At 39.0% G+C, this 23,588-nt stretch overlaps 1 protein-coding gene across 5 annotated transcripts in view; it reads left to right on the top strand.

Annotated features, from left to right (window-relative positions):
* Positions 1-23,588, top strand: part of LOC124142513 — a 69,040-nt gene that overhangs the window by 30,924 nt on the left and 14,528 nt on the right. For 2 of the 5 annotated variants that reach the window (XM_048388826.1, XM_048388827.1), the window contains 7 exons: positions 10,293-11,468; positions 13,182-14,360; positions 15,016-15,072; positions 15,203-15,259; positions 16,219-16,275; positions 16,733-16,829; positions 19,072-21,679. In XM_048388826.1, coding sequence (XP_048244783.1) covers positions 10,293-11,468; positions 13,182-14,360; positions 15,016-15,072; positions 15,203-15,259; positions 16,219-16,275; positions 16,733-16,829; positions 19,072-19,279 — 2,831 coding nt within the window. In that variant the 3' untranslated portion in view covers positions 19,280-21,679. Of the gene's footprint in view, positions 1-10,292; positions 11,469-13,181; positions 14,361-15,015; positions 15,073-15,202; positions 15,260-16,218; positions 16,276-16,732; positions 16,830-19,071; positions 21,680-23,588 lie in introns of those variants that run through there. The other 3 variants (XM_048388829.1, XM_048388828.1, XM_048388830.1) reach the window with 3 other exon arrangements.

Here is a 23,588-nt window from a genome sequence, read left to right as displayed (position 1 = left end):
TAAAGAAGACTGTAGAGGTGTTGGACAGACCGCTATCAGGATCGATATGCCTAAAGAGGTAAAAAATATATTAAAATTTGAACATTATTGTAATCAAATGCCAGTACCGTACGTAATTTCCGCCGACTTCGAAGCGCTTATCAAACCCATAGAAAATACTGAACGAATACTGATAGTAGTTTTACGTACAACTCAAGAACATATTCCTTGTGGGTTTGGATATATAGTTGTAAGGTATGATGGGAAAGCAAACACTCCCGTGATTTACAGCGATCCCGATGCAGCGGGAAAGTTCCTAGAATATCTACAAAATGAAGAGAGAATAATCAGAGAAAAATTATCGTGTAAGAAACCCATGTGTATGACGAGGGATGATTGGAGGGCCCATAAGAAGTCAACAAGTTGTCACGTTTGTAATAAACCCCTGGATGAGGATTTCGTAAGAGATCATTGCCATGTCACGGGTAATTATCGGGGAGCCGCGCATAACGAGTGTAACTTGAAACTAAAAATGAATTCTCAAACAATACCCATCCCCGTTGTGTTTCACAACCTTAGGGGATACGATTCACATCTCATTATGCAAGCTATCTCAAAGACCGACGGCGGCTTAACGTGCATTCCTAATAATATGGAAAAATACATATCGTTCTCGTTGACTAAACCTATACATTATAGGGACAAGGATGGGAAATCTAGAATAAAGCAAAGTAATGGGCTTAGATTCATAGACTCCGTACAGTTTCTGTTATCTTCCCTGGACAATTTAGCTAATGCGAACAATTCCGATGACTTTGCGATAACAAATCAATATACCGATAAGATAACTCATCATTTGTTGCTGAGAAAAGGTGTATATCCTTACGAATATATGGATGATTGGTCTAGATTCGAAGATAAAATAAGTTGTAAGAATTTAGGCGATTATCACGATCTGTACTTAAAAACCGATGTACTGTTACTCGCCGATATATTCGAGATATTTAGAAAGACGTGTTTAAAACAATACGGCTTGGACCCGGCATGGTACTATTCCAGTCCTGGACTATCGTGGGATGCATTGTTGAAGAAGACCGGCGTAGAACTAAAACTACTCACAGATTACGATATGCACTTGTTTATTGAGAAAGGATTAAGAGGGGGTATATCGATGGCAGTGAAAAGGTATTCTAAGGCTAATAATAAATTAGTGGAAGGATATGATCCCAGTAAACCCGACACGCACATATTATATCTCAACGCTAACAATTTGTACGGATGGGCTATGAGTCAACCTTTACCCACGGGTGGTTTTGAGTGGGTCGATGATGTCGATGTGAATAATATCCATAATATCAATGTGAATGATGCGAATAAAGGGTACATACTAGAAGTTGACTTGGAATATCCAAGTTCGTTACATAAAGACCATAACAGTTATCCGCTAGCTCCCGAAAGATTAATGGTTAATAAAGATTGGATGTCGGAATATCAACACTCCTTAATGGGTAATACTATGTTAGCTAACATAGAAAAACTCATACCAAATTTGATGGATAAGACAAAATATATAGTTCACTACAGAAATCTCCAGTTGTATCTATCATTAGGTATGAAATTAACGAAAATACACAGAGTTCTAAAGTTTGATCAAAGCCCTTGGATGGAGCCCTATATAAGGTTGAACACAGATTTAAGAAAGATAGCTACCAGCGATTTCGAAAAGAACCTGTATAAGCTCATGAATAACTCAGTATTTGGTAAAACTATGGAGAATCTAAGGGAGCGTGTTGATGTTAAATTAGTCAGATCTAATGAGGAAGAAAGACTCAGGAAACTTATAGCCAGTCGGGCTTTTAACAGAAGCAAGATATTCGATAACGACTTAGCCACGTTGCATATGCAGAAGAGTAATATAAAATTCAACAGACCGGTACGTCGGTATGAGTATTCTCGACTTCTCAAAACACTTAATGTATGACTTTTATTACAACGAACTTAAGAAGCAATATGGCGATAGATGCTATATACCGACACAGATTCTTTGTTGATGGAAATACAAACCGAGGATGTGTATAAAGATATGGCAGAAAAAATAGATATGTACGACACGAGCGATTACCCAAAAGATAATCCACTGCACAATTGAGTAAATAAAAAGGTGTTAGGTAAGATGAAGGATGAATGTGCTGGGACCCCTATAGCGGAGTATGTCGGATTAAGACCTAAGATGTATTCTATAAAGAAGTCCGATAATGGGGAGATAAGAAAAGCTAAGGGTGTTAAGAAGTATGTTGTAAAAAAGCATATCAAACACGAACAGTATAAAGAATCATTATTCAACTGTAGAACGTTCAAACACGAGATGAACTCTTTAAGAAGTTACAATCATAGGATATATGGATTAAGAATGAACAAGACATCATTATCCCCCTTAGATACAAAGAGATGGATTGAAAATGATGGTGTAACTACCTATGCTTATGGTTATGGTGGTAATACCGTACCGTCGGGAACTATGAACAACTCTTCTCGTACAAATGCCCTACCCAGTCCATCTTGAAGATAATAAAGAATAGGCTCTCCTTCTTTCGTAACCAATCGACTAATGTTATACGTCTTAAGGGACCATATGGGATCGGTTGCGCGACGTAGGCCTCCTTCGAGTTCACCTGCCTGGTATAAATATCTTACCCTTACTCTATCCGGAAGTTTTCGTTCTTTGCCTCTCCTTGGTGCTGAAGATTCGGAAGTCACGGATTTCATTTTAATAGCATCGGATGGTTTCTTCCCTATTAATTCTCGTTACTTCATTATTCAGCGCTGATACAACGGCTGATAATCGTGTCGCCCATTCGGTTGATCTCAATCGCTCGGATTTCATTTCGATCCCATACTGATAGCCAAACAAACGTTCCGCTAATGTCCGGTTAAATCTTTTGACGATAGTTTGACTGCGGTGGGCCTCTCTTTCACCATGCCTGATTTCGACATCGTGCTTTGTTAACAGTTTAGTTATCGATCCCATAAACTCGCGACCGGGATCTACTTGAAATAGCTTAGGCCATTTTAGTGGCCCGCGTTTATATATGTGACTCAGTGCATTAGCAACTTATGTTGAATCTTTCGAGGTTAATGGCTCAGCCTCTTTGTATCAACTAGCCACATCCACTACGGTTAAAGCGTATTTATACGTTTTGCGTTTTACCTTATCGTGGGGAAGAAACAAGAGGTCAGCCTGATGAACTTCATTCGTTGTAAAAATATCAAACTTCTTCCTCGGTATATAACGCGACGCCGGTAAATATATTTGCCACATCGCTTGTTTCTTTAACCAATCCTTGGCCACATCTTTAGATACCTTGGCCGCGGTGGCTAATTTTTGTATTGCTCCTACACCTTTCCAATATCCTCGTGGGCTATAGTAAATTTTATTCATTATTAATTAATATTGATATTTCTTTTAAAACGACTTTTGTTGAATCACATCATCATTTTTATAATAATAGAAGCAATGATTGGCCCCAGGTATTGGTGAGCTAGAGCCAATTTAACTTAATCTCATGACTATCATTGAATCTCATAATCATTTTGGCATAAAAATTGCCACCTGTAGTAGCAGTATAGGTAAATAAATCCGGCTCCAGTGGGGTTGCGGCAGAACCATCATTACCTATAAAAATTTATATCATAGACTCCAGGTGGTGGTGAGCTATAGCCAATTTAGTTTAATCTCATGACTATCATTGAATTGCACAGTCATTTTGGCATAAAAAATTCCATCTGTAGTAGCAGTATAGGTATATAAATCCAGCTCCAGTGGAATTGCGGCAGAACCATCATTACCTATACTACTCATGAGATCTATCTATTGTGCCCCGATTACCCGAAGCTTGTAAATTATAGTGACGTAGTCGTCCTACTTCATAGGACAAACATATTTAAACAGAATGTTAACAGCAAAATGAGATAAAATGGCGGTCCAATTTTTCTGGCCAGACTGATCATGAGGTCAGTAAGTCCACAGCAAGGCTATTCCTTCCACCACATGTCTTTCATTGCCTTGACGGTTACATAACATCCTGACCTCAATGTGTTGATGTTTGTCTCTGAGCGGGACAGAGGCTACTGTTACCAATTGGCCACAATAAGTGAAACATAGTCATTAGTACAACGACAAACAAAGGACCAGCAAGCTTTCATTATGTCAGCCATATGTTTCATCATTTTTCCCCACAACTTGGAGTACATAACACAATCCTGATAAACCAAGTTATTTTACAGTAATCATCTAGTGGAACCAGAATGTGTCTACAGACTTGGGAGACAGAAGTGAACGTTCGCGTTTGGGGCCGTGATAATGTTCCTTCAATATGAATTGACAATGTGAAAACAAAAACTGTTTGAGCATTGGAAACATAATAGAAATATCTTTAGAGTAAATGCGCGAATGCATCTTGGTTTTCTTATACCTTAACAGACTATACCGAAATCTCAGGAATAGAGATGATCTGATCGCAATCTCCCTACAATAACTATGATGTGTGGATTGGATCAGGGAGCCTCCATATAGATCCGACAATTTCATACTCTCTCTCTCTCTCTCTCTCTCTCTCTCTCTTACTCTTACTCTCTCTTACTCTTCTCTCTCATACAGTGGCACACGCTCTGTTAAAGAAGTCAGCAATAGTTTATTGAAAAGTTGTTGGCTTAGATAGGATATTGCTCTCTCGAGTAACGAGTGGAGAGATGATCATATGAACTTTGAGGGTGGAGTTGTATTCGCTATTCAACAGGTTGAGCAACCACAAGATGCTGAAACTGATTGGAATTCATTTTAAATAAAAAAGAAGTTATTACTAACCCCGGTATTGAAAGACTTAATGACTCAGTCAGAACTTATGTGTGGGCTGTTGTTGGGGCTCAGGCGCAAACACGTACAAACATCATTGGTGGATGCGCAGCATTTGTTGCACAAAAGCAGTTTTCTGAAACGTAGAGGATGCTATTTCGTCACCTGCTGATCCACCTTCGGCCAACAACCCATATCAAGATGCTCTACAGTATGCTGGTGGTAAAGAGGACTATGTTTTTGGGACAGGTCTGTATATGACATGAGTAACATGGAACTTAAGATTGTTCAAGTGGTACGTTATAATAATAAAATTGTAATTACTACTGATAAACAAACACTAGGTATCAATTCAGATATAAACACTGTCTTAATAACTCACCCAACGGGTGATCATGAGATAGGAATAATCAAACCACAGCCATCTGCTGTAATTAAGCCAAACACAGAAGTAACATCTCAACAACGTTCAGTAATTGATCAACAAACACCACATATTGTTACTCAAAATCAACAACATATCGATCAGAAAACAACACTTAGAGTAGGTGGAATTACGGCAGGTTTGTTCATGATTTGGATAAATAGTTTTGACTAAGCTAAGTAGCAGTCTCAGCGAATACATTCTAGAGCCAGGAAACAATACTTCTTAATATACCATGAAGAGCAGATGCAGCTTTCCCTGCAAGATTTCCTAGTGCTTCTCCTAATGACTTTAAATTCTATTTATCGAATCTTTGACACCATCCTTATCATTATTAAAAAGTACCAACAACAAATGAATAATAATTATATGTCCAGAAGAAAGGGAGAAGTGTAAAATCGAGAAACATAGAAATATAACTTCTCATGACATGAAAGAATAGTGTAAATATGATTGTGGCCATGCTGCGTTCAAGACACAATTCTTCTATAAATAATAAACTAATATTGAACGGTTTAGTAGCACTGTTTGTACTCGTCATAACTAATGTCGGTTTAATACTTAGGTACCATGCCAACAACAAGTACCATCTTTCAAAGTCTTCTAGTAAGAAGTGTTCCCATTCTGCTCTCAAGACTGACGCTCTTTCCACGAGACCACGGTCCGATCCGGTCCTTTTTTATACGAAATTTCAAGGGCAGATTTAGCATTTAGCATTGCCAAAAGTGTTTTACACCTTTATAAGATTTGATGTTATCCCAAATTATTATGACAATAGTGATAGGTTTTGTCTTTGTCTTCCTCCTCGTAAATGAAAATGATTTTATTACATATATTACCCTTCCAAGTGTTTGTCTATGGTAAGTTAATAATAGCAGTGAAAGGTACATGTTCCTTGAATCAATACACTCAGTTATTGCGTTTCACATGTACATGTACACGCATGACCATAATCACAGAAACCACTTGAACATAATACCCTTCAGATTCAAATTAACTGTTTAAGTATCACTTTCGAATCTATTTTATTATATTATATATTAGTATTTTGCTCTGTTATCTGCTGCAATAATGAAATGTTAAGGGTCGTGTCCAAACGATATTACCACATTAATACACGGAAAAAATATGTGGGGTATAAAACTGGTGCTTAAGCTTTATGTTTAAGTCCCAAAAGGAACAGAGACTATTGATTATTTTAACTAAACACGTTTTGTCATGTATGACTTATGCCGCGATCTCAACATCCTAAAGTCTCCACATGTTTTGAATATAAACATGTTTATGAAAACTGTGTAATATAGTTAATGGTGTCATTCCTTAGTTAACCGGTTTCTTTCGCGCGCCAATCTTCTGCTGTTACAATCGTTATATCAAACTTATGTTTGGGGTCTTGGTGAAATTTAATCACAATGCAATTAAATCAAGCGTATCAGAAGAGAAATGGCGATCGTTTAGTGACACCATTAACAACTGTAAGTGATCAATCACATATACGTACTAGATAATATCGTCCGACACAAACACATTTCGATATAAAATGTATTTGATTAACTGATTCTTGTTTCATTTTGCTTTGCTAATTAAATCTGTAACGTTTTCATTCTAAACAATTCCACAACAAGCTTAGGATACAAACATATTTAGGCATTAAAACCCGTTTAACTTATCGGGCAAGCATTAAACACTATTTACAACGTTGTTACCAATTAGACGTCTTCTGGGGAAAGGAAGTTCCCACTAGTAATATAAAGACAGAGATCATTAGATTACTTTATGCTATTTGAGTATCCCAGTATATCTTCAAAAGTCATTTTACAGACATTGAAAAATAATCATTGTTATTCAAATACACAATATACATGCAATGAAGGATACGAGAAAATCGTTTTCTTTTGTGAGCGAAGACTCGACAAGAATGACAAATTATATGGAACTTTAACTTGAATGATAAAGGAAAACATTACGCATAAAACACTTACATGTATAATAAATTAGGATAAATACATTCGCCTACATTCTGTGAAAGAGTATCCTTAGTTGTACAGATCTGAGTTTGAAGGTGAATAAGGTAAGACTGTTGCATGCTAGTAAGTGTGACCTAGAGGATTAAATTGAAAAAAACACTTGTAATATTGTTACTGTGAGGTACGATGTTACAAATTCACTTATAAGGACATATCCCTCTTTTAAGAATGCATGTAGTTCCCCCGGATAGTACCATACACGTGTGGATTTCAGGTTTGTGCATGTTGTCAGAATGTTTAAAAAGCTGTAATTCTGTACAAACTCCAGAAAAGTCATAGAATGAAACTTTAGGCTTGGTTTAGTATTCAACTGAATTTATTCTGAATATCTACCATCCTTTAAAAAGCTTGCATATTATTGTATCGTTCACGGCGGCAATTCCAGCAGATGGTGAAAGACTATGAATTTCCTTTGTAAACACAGACTAGATCTAAAACAAACTATTTGTCGACCGAAAATAAAAAAATCATAATCTCGAATTTACTCAGGAATTGACTTTTAAATATTCTGAGGGTAGCGTATGTCTGGGCGAGGATTATTTATATGTTTATGAAAACGTAATTATGTGAATCATTTCCTTAAAACAAACATATCTGTTCATAACACAACAGTGTAGTCTTCAGATTATATAAAGCTTCAACACATAACTGGCATGCATATAAACGTGTGAGGGAGTTAACCCACATGTTAAGCATGTGTCATATTCACAATCTTTTCATTATACTTCCTAAAGCCATTGGTAACTTAAAAAGCCGACAGCAATTCAATGCAGTGCGTCGATGAAATCAGGGTTAACATATACTCAGCATAAACGGAAACCTTCAATGGTCTGTGGATAAGTAGATCTCCTCGCCATAAGTGGTTGCTGCACACTAACGAGCCATTGCTGGCAATATGACGCGTCTTTACAATGCACTGAACAAGACTCTTGCAATTTCGTGGGGTGTTACAAATGGGCATTTTATTTTCTAGACCTTAATGCATTACAAACACTTTAAAAATATTTATCAGTTTACAGCGTTCTGATATGTGTCGCCGTAACCGAAGTCTACTATCAAAATCATACTATGTGGGTTCGAGTCCTACTGGCGACACATTTTTTACTACATTTTTTAAATCATTGATTTGCGAGTCAAAATATAAACTTTTTTTGTTTGTTAACTCTATGTTTATATTTATAGAGATAATGTAGAACCAGATAATTGTTGGGCGACCCATTCGTGAAAAATAATGGATCGCCTAAACATCATATTAAACAGACGCGCCATCACTGGTTTTCAGTGATCCAATCATATATTTTTCATTACTACTTTGCTTTTTACGTCCAGTGGAATCTGTTTCGGTAGATAAGTGAAACTGATTATTCTCTGGCGTTGACGGTTTGAATTACAAATTTTAGTGGAACAATGGGACCTACAGTTAAGTAAAGACTTGTTGATATTTTTTGGATATTTTTGCGAAATCATTGGCAGTCTGCTGGAGTGACTTCATATATTTTGCTACTCAAGCCATAATTGCAAATATATTTGGGTATTAGACAAAAGGTAACTAACAATAATTTAATAATGTTCCCTATGGGGATTAAGGTTGGAATAGGTCCACAGTACCACATGCTTGTAAAGCGGGGACCGTGTGGTCAGTATCTGACTGGTAATTTGCTTAGAATCGTCGTATTCACGAAGACTTGGGACGTTGATTATGGCGTCAACCAGTGCTTACCTTAGACAGATTCGATTTATGACAGGTTGACGTGACATAGCTGCAAAATTGTTGTTTGTTTATTTGTTTTATTTGTTTGTTGGTGTGAAACGCAATTGGCACTCGACGACATGCAATTGTCCAAGTCACCGAACCTGTCCGCCCGATCAATACAGTCGCCTCTTACGACCACAATAGGTTGCAGGGGACCTATATATTCTATACCGGGAATCCCAAAGAAAATGTTAACATACTATGTATGATAACAAAGTAAAGTTGTTACGATAAAGTGGCTGATTTTCACGGGAAGCCCACGTGGTAAAACCTGGTGCAAACCACAATAATAATTGTGTTCACAAAAGATATACCAATCTGTAGAGCAATGTCATTCCTTTCAGGTGGGTCTGCTGGCGTGACAGTGTCGGCCTGACCTATATATTCCTCTGGGGTTTGTCTGGAGCATGTTTGTTTCAAACAACGGGTACCCGGAACTGACATTACACGGATCTATGATGGTCCAGTCGTCTGAAGCTCCATATTTCGTTGTGCAGAGTTGCGTCCCTTAGGCGCGCAAGATGCTTATGATTGTTAATGATCCCAGATTCGCCCAAGCTGTCTAAGAAATATAATATGTCCAGGCATTATCTGTTGTTTATCAGACGATGCTTTTAATGCCACGAATTAAAATAATATGATTAAGAAGATTATGTTTTTCGATTTCATTATTGTCTTGTCCTATCATTGATTATATTAAACTTTACATGTTTTTAACACTATACATCCACAGATAGGGTCGTCTAGCTGATAATAATAAATGTAACAACTGTTAACTAACACGTTTAGTTAACTTACTATTACATATTGTATTTATCAAAACAGATGCAAGATGATAATTTACGCAACACCCCAATCCGTCAAAGATTTATCAACTAATATTTTTCACATGAACAAAACGTAAAGGGACCAAGATAAACGCCAAAACGCAAAAGTTATAAGTGATCAATTACACCTAGTCACTGACAAATTTCAAGAGTTCCCCTCGATTACTGCTGAAAATATAGAGATTAAAATTCAAGTGTGACGACACTTGGAGATTACCTTTGGTCAGAGACGGACATTATTCAAACTGTATCAATATTGACCCCCGCAAAAGTCAGGAAAGACCTATTTGAGTTGAGGGCATGGTCTCACTGAGGGGAGTGGTTAACGGGTACGGCACATCTGTGGTCTTTTGATCTCGCCTCCATCCATGACATTAAATATTCAGTACATAATGCATAGATGTAATATTGTGTTGAATTGACTCAACAGGTGAAGACTACTTGGTGGCTCTGGCATATAAAGGCGAAGACTCGTACATCAGGTACATAGCCGGAGAAACCGGGGGCCTGGTGGAGATACAGAATCCACACTTCGCCTACAGTACATCCCGTGTATTGGGTCCCTTCGAAGGAGATTCAGACAGTGTAAGCGGTAGGATGCAAATAACGAGAGCTATAGAAAATAAAGCTGTCGTTGTGAGCGCAAGTGATGAAGATGTAAACATTGTGGTAAACGCTGATGGTGTATTCTCTCCTCTTCCTATATCTGCCCTTGGGACCAAGTACATTCTACCTTCCAGTCTTGTACCTAACAGTAGTTATCGATCCTTGCTACTGATAGCTACACACAACATGAGCACGAGTGTTGATATATCCTTTCGAATGAAAAAAGGAAGTGTTTACTTTGTCAATAACGAATACAGTGACGGCGATACCCTGTCCAATAAACTTGACCCATATCAAACGTTCATGGTGTACACCCCTCATGATCTGAATGGAACGGTCATTAAGAGTGAACATAGCGTGGCCGTCTACAGTGGTATAGACTATGCCTCGAAGTACACTGTGTATGACCAACTATTGCCTGTCAAGCACCACGGACAGGAGTATGTTGTTGCTGTAGATGACACCAAGCTGGAGCTGCAGATCATCAGTGAACACAGCCACGTGCAGATCACGTTCAGTACCGGGGTCACAATCTCCACTGGTGAGCGTCGTCTGTATAACCGCTCACTTGAACAGGGAGAGAGTCTTCACTTCACCACCACACGCCCGGTACTGGTAACACTCAGTAGAGCAGATGGTTACAGCAGTGTCTTCACAACTGTACCACCTGTACACTCTTACGTCACACAGAGGGGTTACTGGCCTCAATCCTTCGCCACATCATTGGGTTACTGGTCTCAAGAAAACAATCTTAATACAACATTAAAGATATTAACTGAGAGGACAGCGACTGTGCTTTTTAAAAGCGATCGACCGTACAATCGTCTGACATGGGTGGATATTCCAGGCAGCAGATACAAAGTTGGCACACTGGTACAGTCAGACCGATATACATTTCGTTCTACGATCATTTCTAGTGACCTCCCCTTCACAGCTCTGTCCTTCTTTAACGGATCAGTCTATAACATCGGCTACCGTGTGTCTGCAGTACATTATACAGGTAAGTGGAACAGTTACATCATGGTTATCAACTTAAAATGTTTTCAGTGAGTGAGTGAGTGAGTGAGTTAAAATTTAACGTCACATCGGCTATATTTCAGCCATATAGTGACGCACAGTGTTTTGAATAATTTGATGTAGGTATATTCCGTATGGCTTGTGTAGTTAGTACATGTGTGTAATGTGTTCATGGTCTGTCCAGGTGTCTGGGGCGCCGCTGTGTGGAGTAGATTCCGCCTGCTTAGGATTAATCTGTGTCAGTACCATGTCACTGCTTATAGATTTCATACAACTTGTATACTCCTTAATAAAAGCGACGAATTCCTTTCTATACACACAAGAAATCTCTGTTAAAAGCAGAGTCGACTGTACGATTCCGACAGTGAAAATGTGTTTATGAATCACTATCAAATAGTGATGATGTTACGTGTGGTATGAACGGCAGGGGTTCCCGCTAATACCACAAATAACAATTACAATAATCACACAACAATCTCTGAAGTTTAAAGCTAGATTTAATAATTAAAACAAAGATAAGTATATAACAGTTCTCAGTTACTGGGCAAGGCACTCATACACATCTATTTAGGCAAAGCAATATGGCAAATGTGCAATATAGATAATAGTCACCTCAGATTTCTTGTCATCACATTCCCAATGAATTCCATTTCACATTGTTCCAAACTTATATATAACAGTTCACAGGATAACTGGGTAACAACAGTTTCCTCCTTCGAAGCGTCGACATGACCCTCTAACTTTGTCTCCGGACATAACGCTGGGCTGAACTGCCCTCGTTCAGTTAAACCATATTTCTCCCTCTCCAATTCTTTTTCCTTCTTTTTTTCTGTTCGATAACTTGCCCTCATATAGTAAACACATTTCCAAGTAAGCTATCTACTTCAGCACACAACAAAAGGTTGATCGGCCCACACCAATCAGTTACCAAGCCAACTCAAACTCCAATCACCCCACAAGCACGCTTCTCCCCGTCAGGTAGCTTGCTTAACTCAATCAAGCATGACGCCGTCCACCCAAACTAGACCCCTTGTGAACTACACAAATATAAAACGTCACTCATAACAATGATACGTGTTCGTAAAAGGTGAGCGCATCCCGCCAAACCGGTGGCATCCGTCACCAACACATGCAAATGCATGTCATCTGTTCACCTGAAAAACCCGGGAACATATGGTGCAAGTCAAAATTACGAATTGTATCAGATTGAAAATATCCTCCACATGTCTACAATAACACTTTTTGAAAGTTGTACTTAAGCCTTGAATTTTGTAATTTTGATAAAACAACTTTTGAGCAAGAGTCGAATAAAGTCTTTAAAAATCTTTGCAGAAAGAGCATGCTCGATTGTACCTGAAAAGTTGTGGAATGTAGACACCAGAAACCTTCGGAATTTCATCCAACATTTAGCTCACATGCCTTGATATTACTGAACTATTATTGAAAACGGAGTCAAGCACTCATTATTGCAAATGGTTATAAGCCACCCACTATATTTTTAATTTTGAAAAAAATACTTCATTGATCTGTGGTTGTAAGGAACATGTGATTGTTACTGGCTCCCTTTGGCTATTGCCTATTGAAATGCTTTACTTAAAGTTGCATGTGACATCGGTGCTAGAGAAGATACTGGTATTACTGTTTCATTCACTTATCATCAGGTTATCAAATACAGAAACAGTACTATGCCTTACAGATCGAAGTTACTTGATGGCACTGCCAGGAAACACTGGCCACACCGACCACGACCATATCCCCCGGATACTCGCCAGTGCAGGGGAGACAGGAGGCCAGTGGCAGATACAGGATCCAATCTCCGGGCGCGTCTGGTCTCGAAACTTCAACCCTTACAACACAGACTACTTTTACCCAATATCCAATAGAGTAATGCTTTTCCTTGTGCATGTGAGAGATGGTTCTATTCATATCACAGGGGGAATGAACTTTTACACTTCATTCTCTGCCCTTCCTGTGTCTGCACTAGGCACCAAGTACATCATGTCTTCCTGTCTTCCTCCTACTGGCAACATATACGAGTACACCTACCTATCAGTTTTAGTGATAGCCACACACAGCAGGAAGGCGGATGTTGACGTTATCTTCAGATTGGAGGGCAACGTCACCTATGACGGCAGGACGTACAACGACGGGGACACTCTCAGTGTCAGATTAGATAAGTATCAGGCGTTCTCCATAAACAGTTCATCTGATATGACCAGAACCATCGTTGATGCCACGGAAACAATAGCCGTCTATAGTGGAACATACGTTATGATCCGAAGAGTCTTTGAAACCTACGCGCAATTATTGCCTGTGAAATATTATGGCAGTGAGTATGTTCTTGCGATCAATGATTCTGACGACAAGCGACAAGGGTTGTCATACCAACTTCAAGTTGTTACAGACCATAGTGACACGAGCATCATGTTTAATAACGGTTCCTTGGTCTCAATGGGTAAAGATGGACTGTATCGTAAACAATGTGGAAGTTTCGACACTTTCTACTTCAACACCACAAGACCAGCCTCGGTCACATTGTGTGCTGCTGGAACGTTTTACTATACTGATGGGTTAATTGTAGTACCACCAGTAACCCTCTACTCTACGCAAACAACACAACAAGTCCCAGGCGTCATGCAAATATTGACATTTCAAGAAAACAATAATTTTCAAGAAACCCACAAGGTTCACTCTACAGTTTCCAGTCCTCCAATTACGTGGAAGAAAGTGTCAGGAACAAGATTCAAAGTGGGAACATTATCAGGTGGTTCATACACAACAACCATCCGTTCCAACTATTCTTTTGCTGTCCTTGGATATCATCACTTTACTATATACAACGGAGGATACAATTTTAGGACATATCTTGATGCAGGTAAGTCTTTTAATGTATATTTAAATGTAAAACTTAAGGGATATTCTTTGAATCAAGAATCAACAGAATTTGCAGTGCCATTTGAGAACAAAGCCTGTCGTGATGTGTTCAGTGCGATGTTGGAATTCCGGGTCTGAATGGTTTTCAGATGTACCTTATGTACTGTTGCTCATAGTACCAATCACTAGATTGTTTGGTTCAGACTAGAGTATGTCCAGGACGCCGTAGTAAAGCTGGAATATTGCTGTGTGCGTCGTTAAACAACAAACAAAGTATGTGTCGACTACAGTGGTGTCGGGTAGTCGAGATGTGTGGCTGTTTATTTATAGGCTGCCGTGGTATAGCAAGCATTTCGCTTATTGCAGCGTTAAGCAACGTATACTCAACTCTATTATTACCATATTACATTTTAAGTGTGTTAAGGGGATTGAGCTTAAAATAGTTGTAGGTCCCCCACAAACAACTTTGTCATTAATGTGTAACAATCATTGTACGGATTGGTCATATGTACCTCAAGTCGTGGAATAATTGGCTAATTGGATTCAAATCAGCTCACTCTGTATGGTTTAACATATGTACTGCTCGGTATACGTCCATGCTTGTGTCAGTTATCAAGACAATACATACATTGAAGACCTTCACTGATTCATTCCAGCGACCACTACGCCAGATGGAATTGGAAACAAGTTAAATACAGGAGGTTCCTTACAAGGTGAATGTTAAATGTTATTCCTTTTTTCGTCGGTCGTCCACCACCGACCATGTTTATCTACATTCTACTTTGCCATGAGATTTCCCAAACATATATTGATACATTGAACAGCTTCACTTATTCGTTACAGAGACCTCTACACCAGATGGAAGAGGAAACAATTTAAATACAAGTGTTGCCTTTCAAGGTGAATGTTTAATATTATTCTTTTTCTTTGGAGTATGAACTCTCATAGAGTGAGGGCCAAACTGTATGTTTGACCTATCACGTTGGTGATTATGAGGATGTGTCAAATAGATACGCATGTAAATGCATAGATTGCTGTGGACCGTCACCGTCACTCCAGACACGGATAGAGTCGATACTACGATAGGCCTAGGTTGGATGTACGTTTCTTTGTTTTTTTAAATAGGACGGGTTACTGGTGAGGATATACGAGAACGATCGTGCAGCCAAACTCTCTGACGTTTCTCAATGTTTGATAAAATGCTGAATTCAAAATTGAAGAATCTTAATCATCAGAAACAACGCTTCTGTATGTATGTATGTATGTATGTATGTATGTATGTATGTATGTATGTATGTATGTATGTATGTATGTATGTATGTATGTATGTATGTATGTATTCGTGCTTGGGAATTCACGGGGGTTCCACCCAGGAATGTGTAAGTATAGATAGATAGAGTTAAGATCAAAATAGTTGTGAAATACTGAATACTGCATTTCAAATTTGTCTTAAACCAAACTATCTCTTTCTTCTGTATGTTTTAGGGGGCACGGGTGGCCCAGTTGTCTAAGGCGCCGCGATCTGCTGTGCAGAGTTGCGTCACTTGGGCACACCAGAAACCTATGATTGTGGGTTTGAATCCCGGTTCGCCCCAATTATGTTTCTAGGTTTGTCAGCATCATACCCGTGCTCGTGGGTTCCACCTAAGTGGTAAACGTCCGAGACCTGCATCACTTCGGGCTTTCCCCCCACATTAAGCTGACACGCCGTGATATAACTGAAATACTGTTAAAAGCGGCGTTAAACCCAACTCACTCACTCTGTATGTTTTAACATTTATGCTTCTTGGTATACTTCAATGATTGTGTCAGATATCAAGACAATACATACATTGAATACCTTCACTGACTCATTCCAGCGACCTCTACGCCAGATGGAATTGGAAACAAGTTAAATACAGGAGGTTCCTTACAAGGTAAATGTTAAATGTTATTCCTTTTTTCGTCGGTCGTCCACCACCGACCATGTTTATCAACATTCTACTTTGCCATGAGATTTCCCAAATTTATATTGATGCATTCATTATGCGGACCCGTTTCCGAGCTGATCATAAACGTTACCAGCATCTTAGTATACCACTTAAACACTCGCGGGTGGCCCAGTCGTCTAAGGCGCCGCGATTCGCTGTGTCAGCACCATACCCGTGCACGTTGGTTTCATCGAAGTGGTAAACGTCTGAGACCTGCATCACTTCGGGCTTTCCCCCCACATAAAGCTGACACGCCGTGATAAAACTGGAATACTGTTAAAAGCGGCGTTAAACCCAACTCATTCACTCTGTATATCTTGACATGTAGCCCCTTCAGAAATATAACAGTCCTTCGTTTTTTACAAGATGTCACTATTTTAAGAGAAAAATATATTCATTTCAGCAGACGGCTCAAACAACGCAGCACTGATCGTGGGGATAATCTCTGGGGTTGTTATTGTGGCTCTCCTGGTCGCCTTTATGTCATATGTATTCTACATGTAAGTATTTACATGCATGTAGTTGACTGAGATTTGTTTCTCAAACGTTTTTGTTCTTAGATCTATAACAACGTACATGTATTACAATCTCTTGAACAAGGGAAAAAGTTCTATGGATATACAACTTCTTTATTACAATGAATGCGACGTTTCGGTGCAGATACTATCCATAAAACCATATCCCTTGTTCATCACAGGAACTTCGAACAGGTAACTTGGTTATATACCATTTAAAACAGTAGGAGATACTCGGAAATGACTTAATGCACGATAATACTGAACGAATTGGGAACACAGTACGACAGAAAGTGAAGTATGACAGTCAATGATTTGACCGCCAACGATCTTGAAGGAGGATAAGGGTGAGATGAGAAATTTCAAAGTTAATGTTTGTGGATTGGTAGTGCGTACTGCCGCCACTCAATCATTCACTTGACGAGGCATACAGAGTCTCCTACTGGTTATTTGAGGGAGTCTGTCCCACTCCTCTTGCAGTGCCTAGCCAAGTTCAACCAAGGTGGTCGGCGGTCTATGACGTCCTCACACGTCTCCCTAACCATGTCCCAGGTGTGTTCAACGAGAGTAAGGTCTGGGCTTATTGCTGGCAGTGACATTCTGTGGATGTTGTGCTGCTCGAGGTTAGCACTGAGCACTTGACGTAACTTTCGACATCGCCAGACACGCCTTTCAAGGACGTGCAAAGTGAATTTGGACTCATCTCAAAACTTTACCAGCGACGATCACCCCACTTTCGATGTTAAGTTAACCTTTGACCTCTTTTGGGTGTATGGCGATTTTTAAGGGACGGGACAACACGTGGTCGTTGAGCATAGAAATGAGCTGTATAAAGGCGATGTCTAATGGTCTTGACACGTAACTCGTACTCCAGTAGCCCGAAGTTTGCAGCAGTTAGATTGGCCGTTTGAGCTCGATTTCGTAGAGCCTGGTATCACCCCCTGAATGGGGACGATTGTCACATTTGGGGTATGTTCTATACTCTGCTAATCATAGACTGTGAAACGTCGAACGTTGGTCACTGTTTGCTGACTTGTGAAAGTTTCCATCATGCTGACAGCCCGTAGACGCTCCGCGCCTTGCAGACAGCGTACCGCTAGTGCATACACAAACAATGAATGAAATCAAGTAAATCGCAACTGTATGATAAGCAGAGTCAATGAATAGACAGACATAGATTGACAGAAATAATGATCCATAGAGATTAATCGACCTTCAATGAAAGTGACAGAATTGGGAACGATACCCCATGTACGTGTGCGACGCTTCTGTGTTTCAGACATAAACGCTTTAACAAAGGATGTTTGTCGTCAAGATTTGATTTAATACTGGTATTAACATTTATATCTATGATCCCTTACTTTTAAGAGTATAATTTATGAAAGTGATCGCCCATAATTACCATTCAGCGATTGAAAGAATAAACAGACTCCAAACAAAATCAAGTTAGTGTTGCTGTACCTGCAGCCAGTAGCAGCATATATGATTGGTAGGTACTGTGCCTGAATCAACTCGAGGATGAACCGCATATTCAGCATCTCAGAAACAGCTACGTTATCCTGCCCATCCGGTAACATACATATTTAATAGTGGAGTACGCAGAACGAGATATGTGTAATACTATAGCAGTATCAGTCGCAGGGTATATACGTGATGAAACCCATTAATATTTTCTTGAACATGGAAATGGATAAGACATAGAAACTATTACAAGCCCTTTTAAATATCATATGTCTGGCAGTAACATAATTCTGGCATCATAAGCACGTGATAATTTTCGTTTTATTGATATCAGTGTTTTAGTTACTGTAATTAATTAAGTCATGTAAATAAACAAATCTTTACTCAGTTACAGTTTTAGCTACCTGATTTTATTATTTTGTTCAACCCACCTTTATCATAAACCATTACAAACAGCCATTTAACTGAGCAAGCTTATTTCTCTCTATAATATTAACACTCTTTGCCATGCCTAACTCTGTAGCCCAATCCCTTCCTCTATCAAGTCCTTTTGTCTTTCTGGCCAGATAAGGTACTCAGCTAATCTCTACACTGGACACCTAAGAAGGGTCACTACACATATATTCTTTGAAGGATACAAGCGTATCTTATTCTGCTTATCATTGTGATCCTGAAGAATAGGGTTTAATACCTTAATACTCGCTGTTTTGGTGTATCTTAAGTTGGATTAACTACTGTAATTTGTGTGCCTGTTTCTCTTTTTAAGCCGCAAGAACACGATGCCACTTAAGAGAGTTGCAGAACAAGGCGCCGATGCTCCCTCGACCTCCAACATCTACACGGTGCCTGACAGTGTCGCTGAAGGTGCAGCAGATGAGGCCACCTACACGGAGCTGACAACTAACTGCACACCTGTCGACGTCAGCATCGCTGACAGTTCTGCAACATATGTCAATTTCGAAGGTGGAAAATAACTCGAAACAATGCAAACATAAATTAGAACTGTTATGGAAACCCATTCTGAGACATTTAGCTGTCTTATTGTAAATAGATACATTCTCTCAAACACACTGACTGAACATTCATGTCATAAACATTTAATGTTTTGTGTACACGTTTTATTTTCACAAGAATATATCTTATCCATGTGAATATTCAGAGTTTATTTAACAATTAGGACACAAAAACCTTTGATTATATTACATTAATTTCAAAAGGTAATTACTGTCGTATTAATGTGGTAAAATTGCATCTGCTACAGTTTGAGTAAAGTACAAGGCATCAACCAGGACATGATTCACGTACTTAGCTGCCCCCAACAAATGATGTATGGTGTTAAGGGGCGTGCATAAAGCATCTCTCTCTAAAACACATTTCAATTTGTTGTGGTGAGTATCCCTGACATCCATTTCAAGGAAAAGCACCGCATTGGGGCGAAATCGATGTTATTATTTAGTTATGTTAAATTCCAGAGTTTGCAGAGTTCTATACCCAAGCTGTGTGACTTTATTGATATAAGCAGGACAGAGCAACACTATAGCAGCCTCAAGCTAGTTTTTACTTTTCAGTTTTCTTAAATTGGTTACTTGAGTTACTCATGGAGATTTGTTTGACAGTGATTAAATTATGTCACATACGGTGATGTGGGAGGATAGCTTTAACTGACGGTTGAAGAGGTTTATTTCTTGACTCTTTTTGTGTAGCAACTTTTTATTGTATTTGACCATGTTTCTTATGATTTCATTGTTTATTGTTTACTGACACGATTCAACAATTCAATACATTCTAATGATTTACTCTTGTTATATTTATAGTTTTGTCATTTATTCATATATGCATATCTTTATATATGATATTTTGGTATCTCTTTAATTTGCGAGAGGTTATTTCTAAATTTAAAGACCACCCCTTAAAAACATCAAATCACCTTGATGCTTTTGAGAGATGATTTGGTTTAAGATCTTATGTCTTCACATGTTTTAAATTTCATGAAGCTTTGTAATGTTATGTTTCGTTTGGAGATTTCTGATTTTTGTCATTGATTGTCATTCCCATTTTAATTTGCTAGAACCATAAATGTTTCTTAAATGTTTTATTTTCTTAGAATTAGCTTATTTCCATCTTTCAATAAACTTCTTTGCAAAGTATAAAGCGACGTTCATCATTTGTAACAGCTGCGGGGTACTGCAGACTCCTTACTTGTCTTGACTTGTACCATCATATATGCCTGTGTTTGTTCAGGTGAATAATTGACTTCCTCTGCGTGTGTTTGTGACAAGCGCCGCAGGTGGGGCCTGGCATCATCACTATTTGATAATGATTTAGAAACACATGCTCATCATATAGACGGAAGCGTACAATGTATCTTTCTTTCAGTAGAGATTTCTTGTGATTAAGGCAAAGGGCTTTGTCACCTGTATATTATTGGTATAAGATGAGGAAGATGAGGTTAGGTGTGATGTGATTACTTGAGGAAGGAAACTTAATCTGGTTGAAATCAAAGTGGATCAATGCATTCAATAACAGGACCAAAACCGAACCATACACGTTACAGATAAAAGCAACACAACCATTTCTATAGTCATAATCAGGTGCAAGCGAAAAGTCAAATTCAAAGGCTGGTCATGATCAATTGTTCCCCCGAACGTAACAAGGTTATTCCACTCGGGACAGATATTGGAATACATATAAAAGCTTGTTTGATAGTGTCACTGAGTGAGAGTGAACCCAGCAGAAGGGAGGTCAGCAGCCGTGTCACTGACTGAGAGTGAACTCAGCAGAAGGGAGGTCAGCAGCCGTGTCACTGAGTGAGAGTCCATCCAGCAGAAGGGAGGTCAGCAGCCGTGTCACTGAGTGACATTACACCCAGCAGAAAGGAGGTCAGCAGCCGTGTCACTGAGTGAGAGTACACCCAGCGGAAGGGAGGTCAGCAGCCATGTCACTGAGTGAGAGTTAACCAAGCAGAAGGGAAATCAGCAGCCGTGTCACTGAGTGAGAGTACACCCAGCGGAAGGGAGGTCAGCAGGCATGTCACTGAGTGACAGTACACCCAGCAGAAGGGAGGTCGGCAGCCATGTTAGTCAGTGAGACTACACCCAGCAGAAGGGGAGACATCAGCCATGTCCATGAGTGAGACTGTAATGTGTGGTCGAAGTAAGAGATTTTACGTACGCCTCAGACACTGTTTCGAAACGTATGTCCTAAGTAGTGGGACTCAACATTAGCTCCTTGTTGTCCGATACTTTGAAACTTTACTCAGAAGCCACAAAAAAAATAAGGCTTAAACATCACGCGTTCCAATCAATTATTATACACGAACGTTCGTACCTGTTTTAGATTACTCGGTCGTTTATGCAGAAAATGTAACATGAAATGGGAGCAATAAATATGTTCTGGTTTATTTCTTCATTTTTGTGCATATCTTAACTTTGTTTTTAAATGCTTTTTAATTTTCTCAAAATGCATATTTGGTTCTGTTAACTCCATCCCCTGACAGACGGAGGGAGTTGGACTTTCTCACGTATGTTTCTCCATTTGATTATTATTAATGCAGAAAATATTTGAATATCAAAACTGACAGCTTTTGTTGTGTGTCTGTCTTTGTTCATCTTTAAACAGTGCCGTGGCACTACTTGCTTTCAACCCTGATGCCGAGGACCAGGCAGGGTAACAACAAATACCTTCTTTTAAGGTCCTTTGGTATGACACGGCCGGGGACCTGGTTACCGACCTTCAGCTCTCTGGGCAGGCGCTTTGTCTTCCAGACAACGGAAATTGAAAAGGGGTGTTTATGCTTCTTAGAGTTGTTCTGAGTATGAAATAACATTTTGAATTTTAATCTAACAAAATGGCCCAAATGAATATTTATTTCAATCGAGAAGATGCCTAGACAGATACAGTTGTTTCGTGAGTCTTTAACTATTTGCATTATGACATTACGTTGTGTTAAGTGAGTGAGTGAGTGAGTGAATATGGTTTTACGCCACTTTTAGCAATATGCCAGCAATATCACGGCGGGGGACACTGGAAATGGGCTTCACACATTGTAACCATGTCGGGAATCGAACCCGGGTCTTCGGCGTGACGAGCGAACGCTTTAACCACTAGGGTGCCCGACCGCCCCACGTTGTGTTAAGCTAAGTTAGGAGCTCTCATGTATAGCAAAGCATGCAGTACACTGAAGGCTAGACATGTTTCTTAGGTAACGACAGCCTCGGGACATACACGCACACAACCGGAACAGAGCACCGGGTTAACATTTTTACATCGAAAAATTACGATTACGAGTCTACAATTCATTTGTAAAGAAACGTTCCAGTTTTGGGTGGTCTATGGAATTCTATTCAAGCTTAATTCTGAAGCATCAAAATTAAATGTACATGTTATTAAAAACATTATTGCTAAGTTATAATCGATCAGATCAAAAAAGATATAAAAGATCAGTTGATACGAGCTTTAAATATTGATTTAGACTTCATATTACAACGCGTGCGTTGTTATAAATAATTTGCATGTTCGTTGATATACAGGACATGCCGCGCACATGCTTGTTTACCAGTCAGCTAATTGACACATACATGGGAATATTCAAGTATTGTACAGGAATAGTCTTAAGAAGTGTCAAGTGTTTAAAATTGAATTTAACAGAACAAAATATACTCGATCCTAATTGACTACAGAGGCAAGCAAACTGGTACCTAGTCTGCACTGGAAGCCCCACGAAAAGCTAACTGGTTTTAGACCATACGTCGACACACCAAACATGTTGATAATAATTGTCACAGACGAGGAAAACCAGATAAGGAACGAGGAATACTATGTTGTATAGGGTATTACTATCAACTGTAACAAGGAAACTTGTTGTCGTAGTCAATAATGCGTCAGTACTATCCAGATCCAGTTTCTATACATTTTTATTTGTTTGAGAACTATACATGTTACAGGTAAAATATGTTCCCATTTTATTTATAAATCTCGTCAGTTATCCGTCATCGAAAACGTATAAATGAATGCATATGAGGAAATTTGAATTGATAACAACATGTATGGCGGAATGAGTGGAAATGCATAATTCGCTGACACCAATGTTCAGCAGCAAGATTACTACTGATGTATTTGGTCTAAAACCCATAATGTGAAATTATTTTATTTCACATTTCTCCTTCTGATAGTTTGAGTAACTACGATTTTCTTGTAAGTATAATTCCAAAATTCCATCACATTTATCTGTGCCATCATACAATACGATATCGCGGTATGGCGATATTGCGAAACGATATAGCG

The sequence above is a fragment of the Haliotis rufescens genome, unplaced genomic scaffold (genome assembly GCF_023055435.1).
Source record: "Haliotis rufescens isolate VD_foot unplaced genomic scaffold, xgHalRufe1.0.p SCAF_8, whole genome shotgun sequence".
Taxonomy (NCBI): domain Eukaryota; kingdom Metazoa; phylum Mollusca; class Gastropoda; order Lepetellida; family Haliotidae; genus Haliotis; species Haliotis rufescens.
This window is presented reverse-complemented; position numbering and strand designations above follow the sequence as displayed.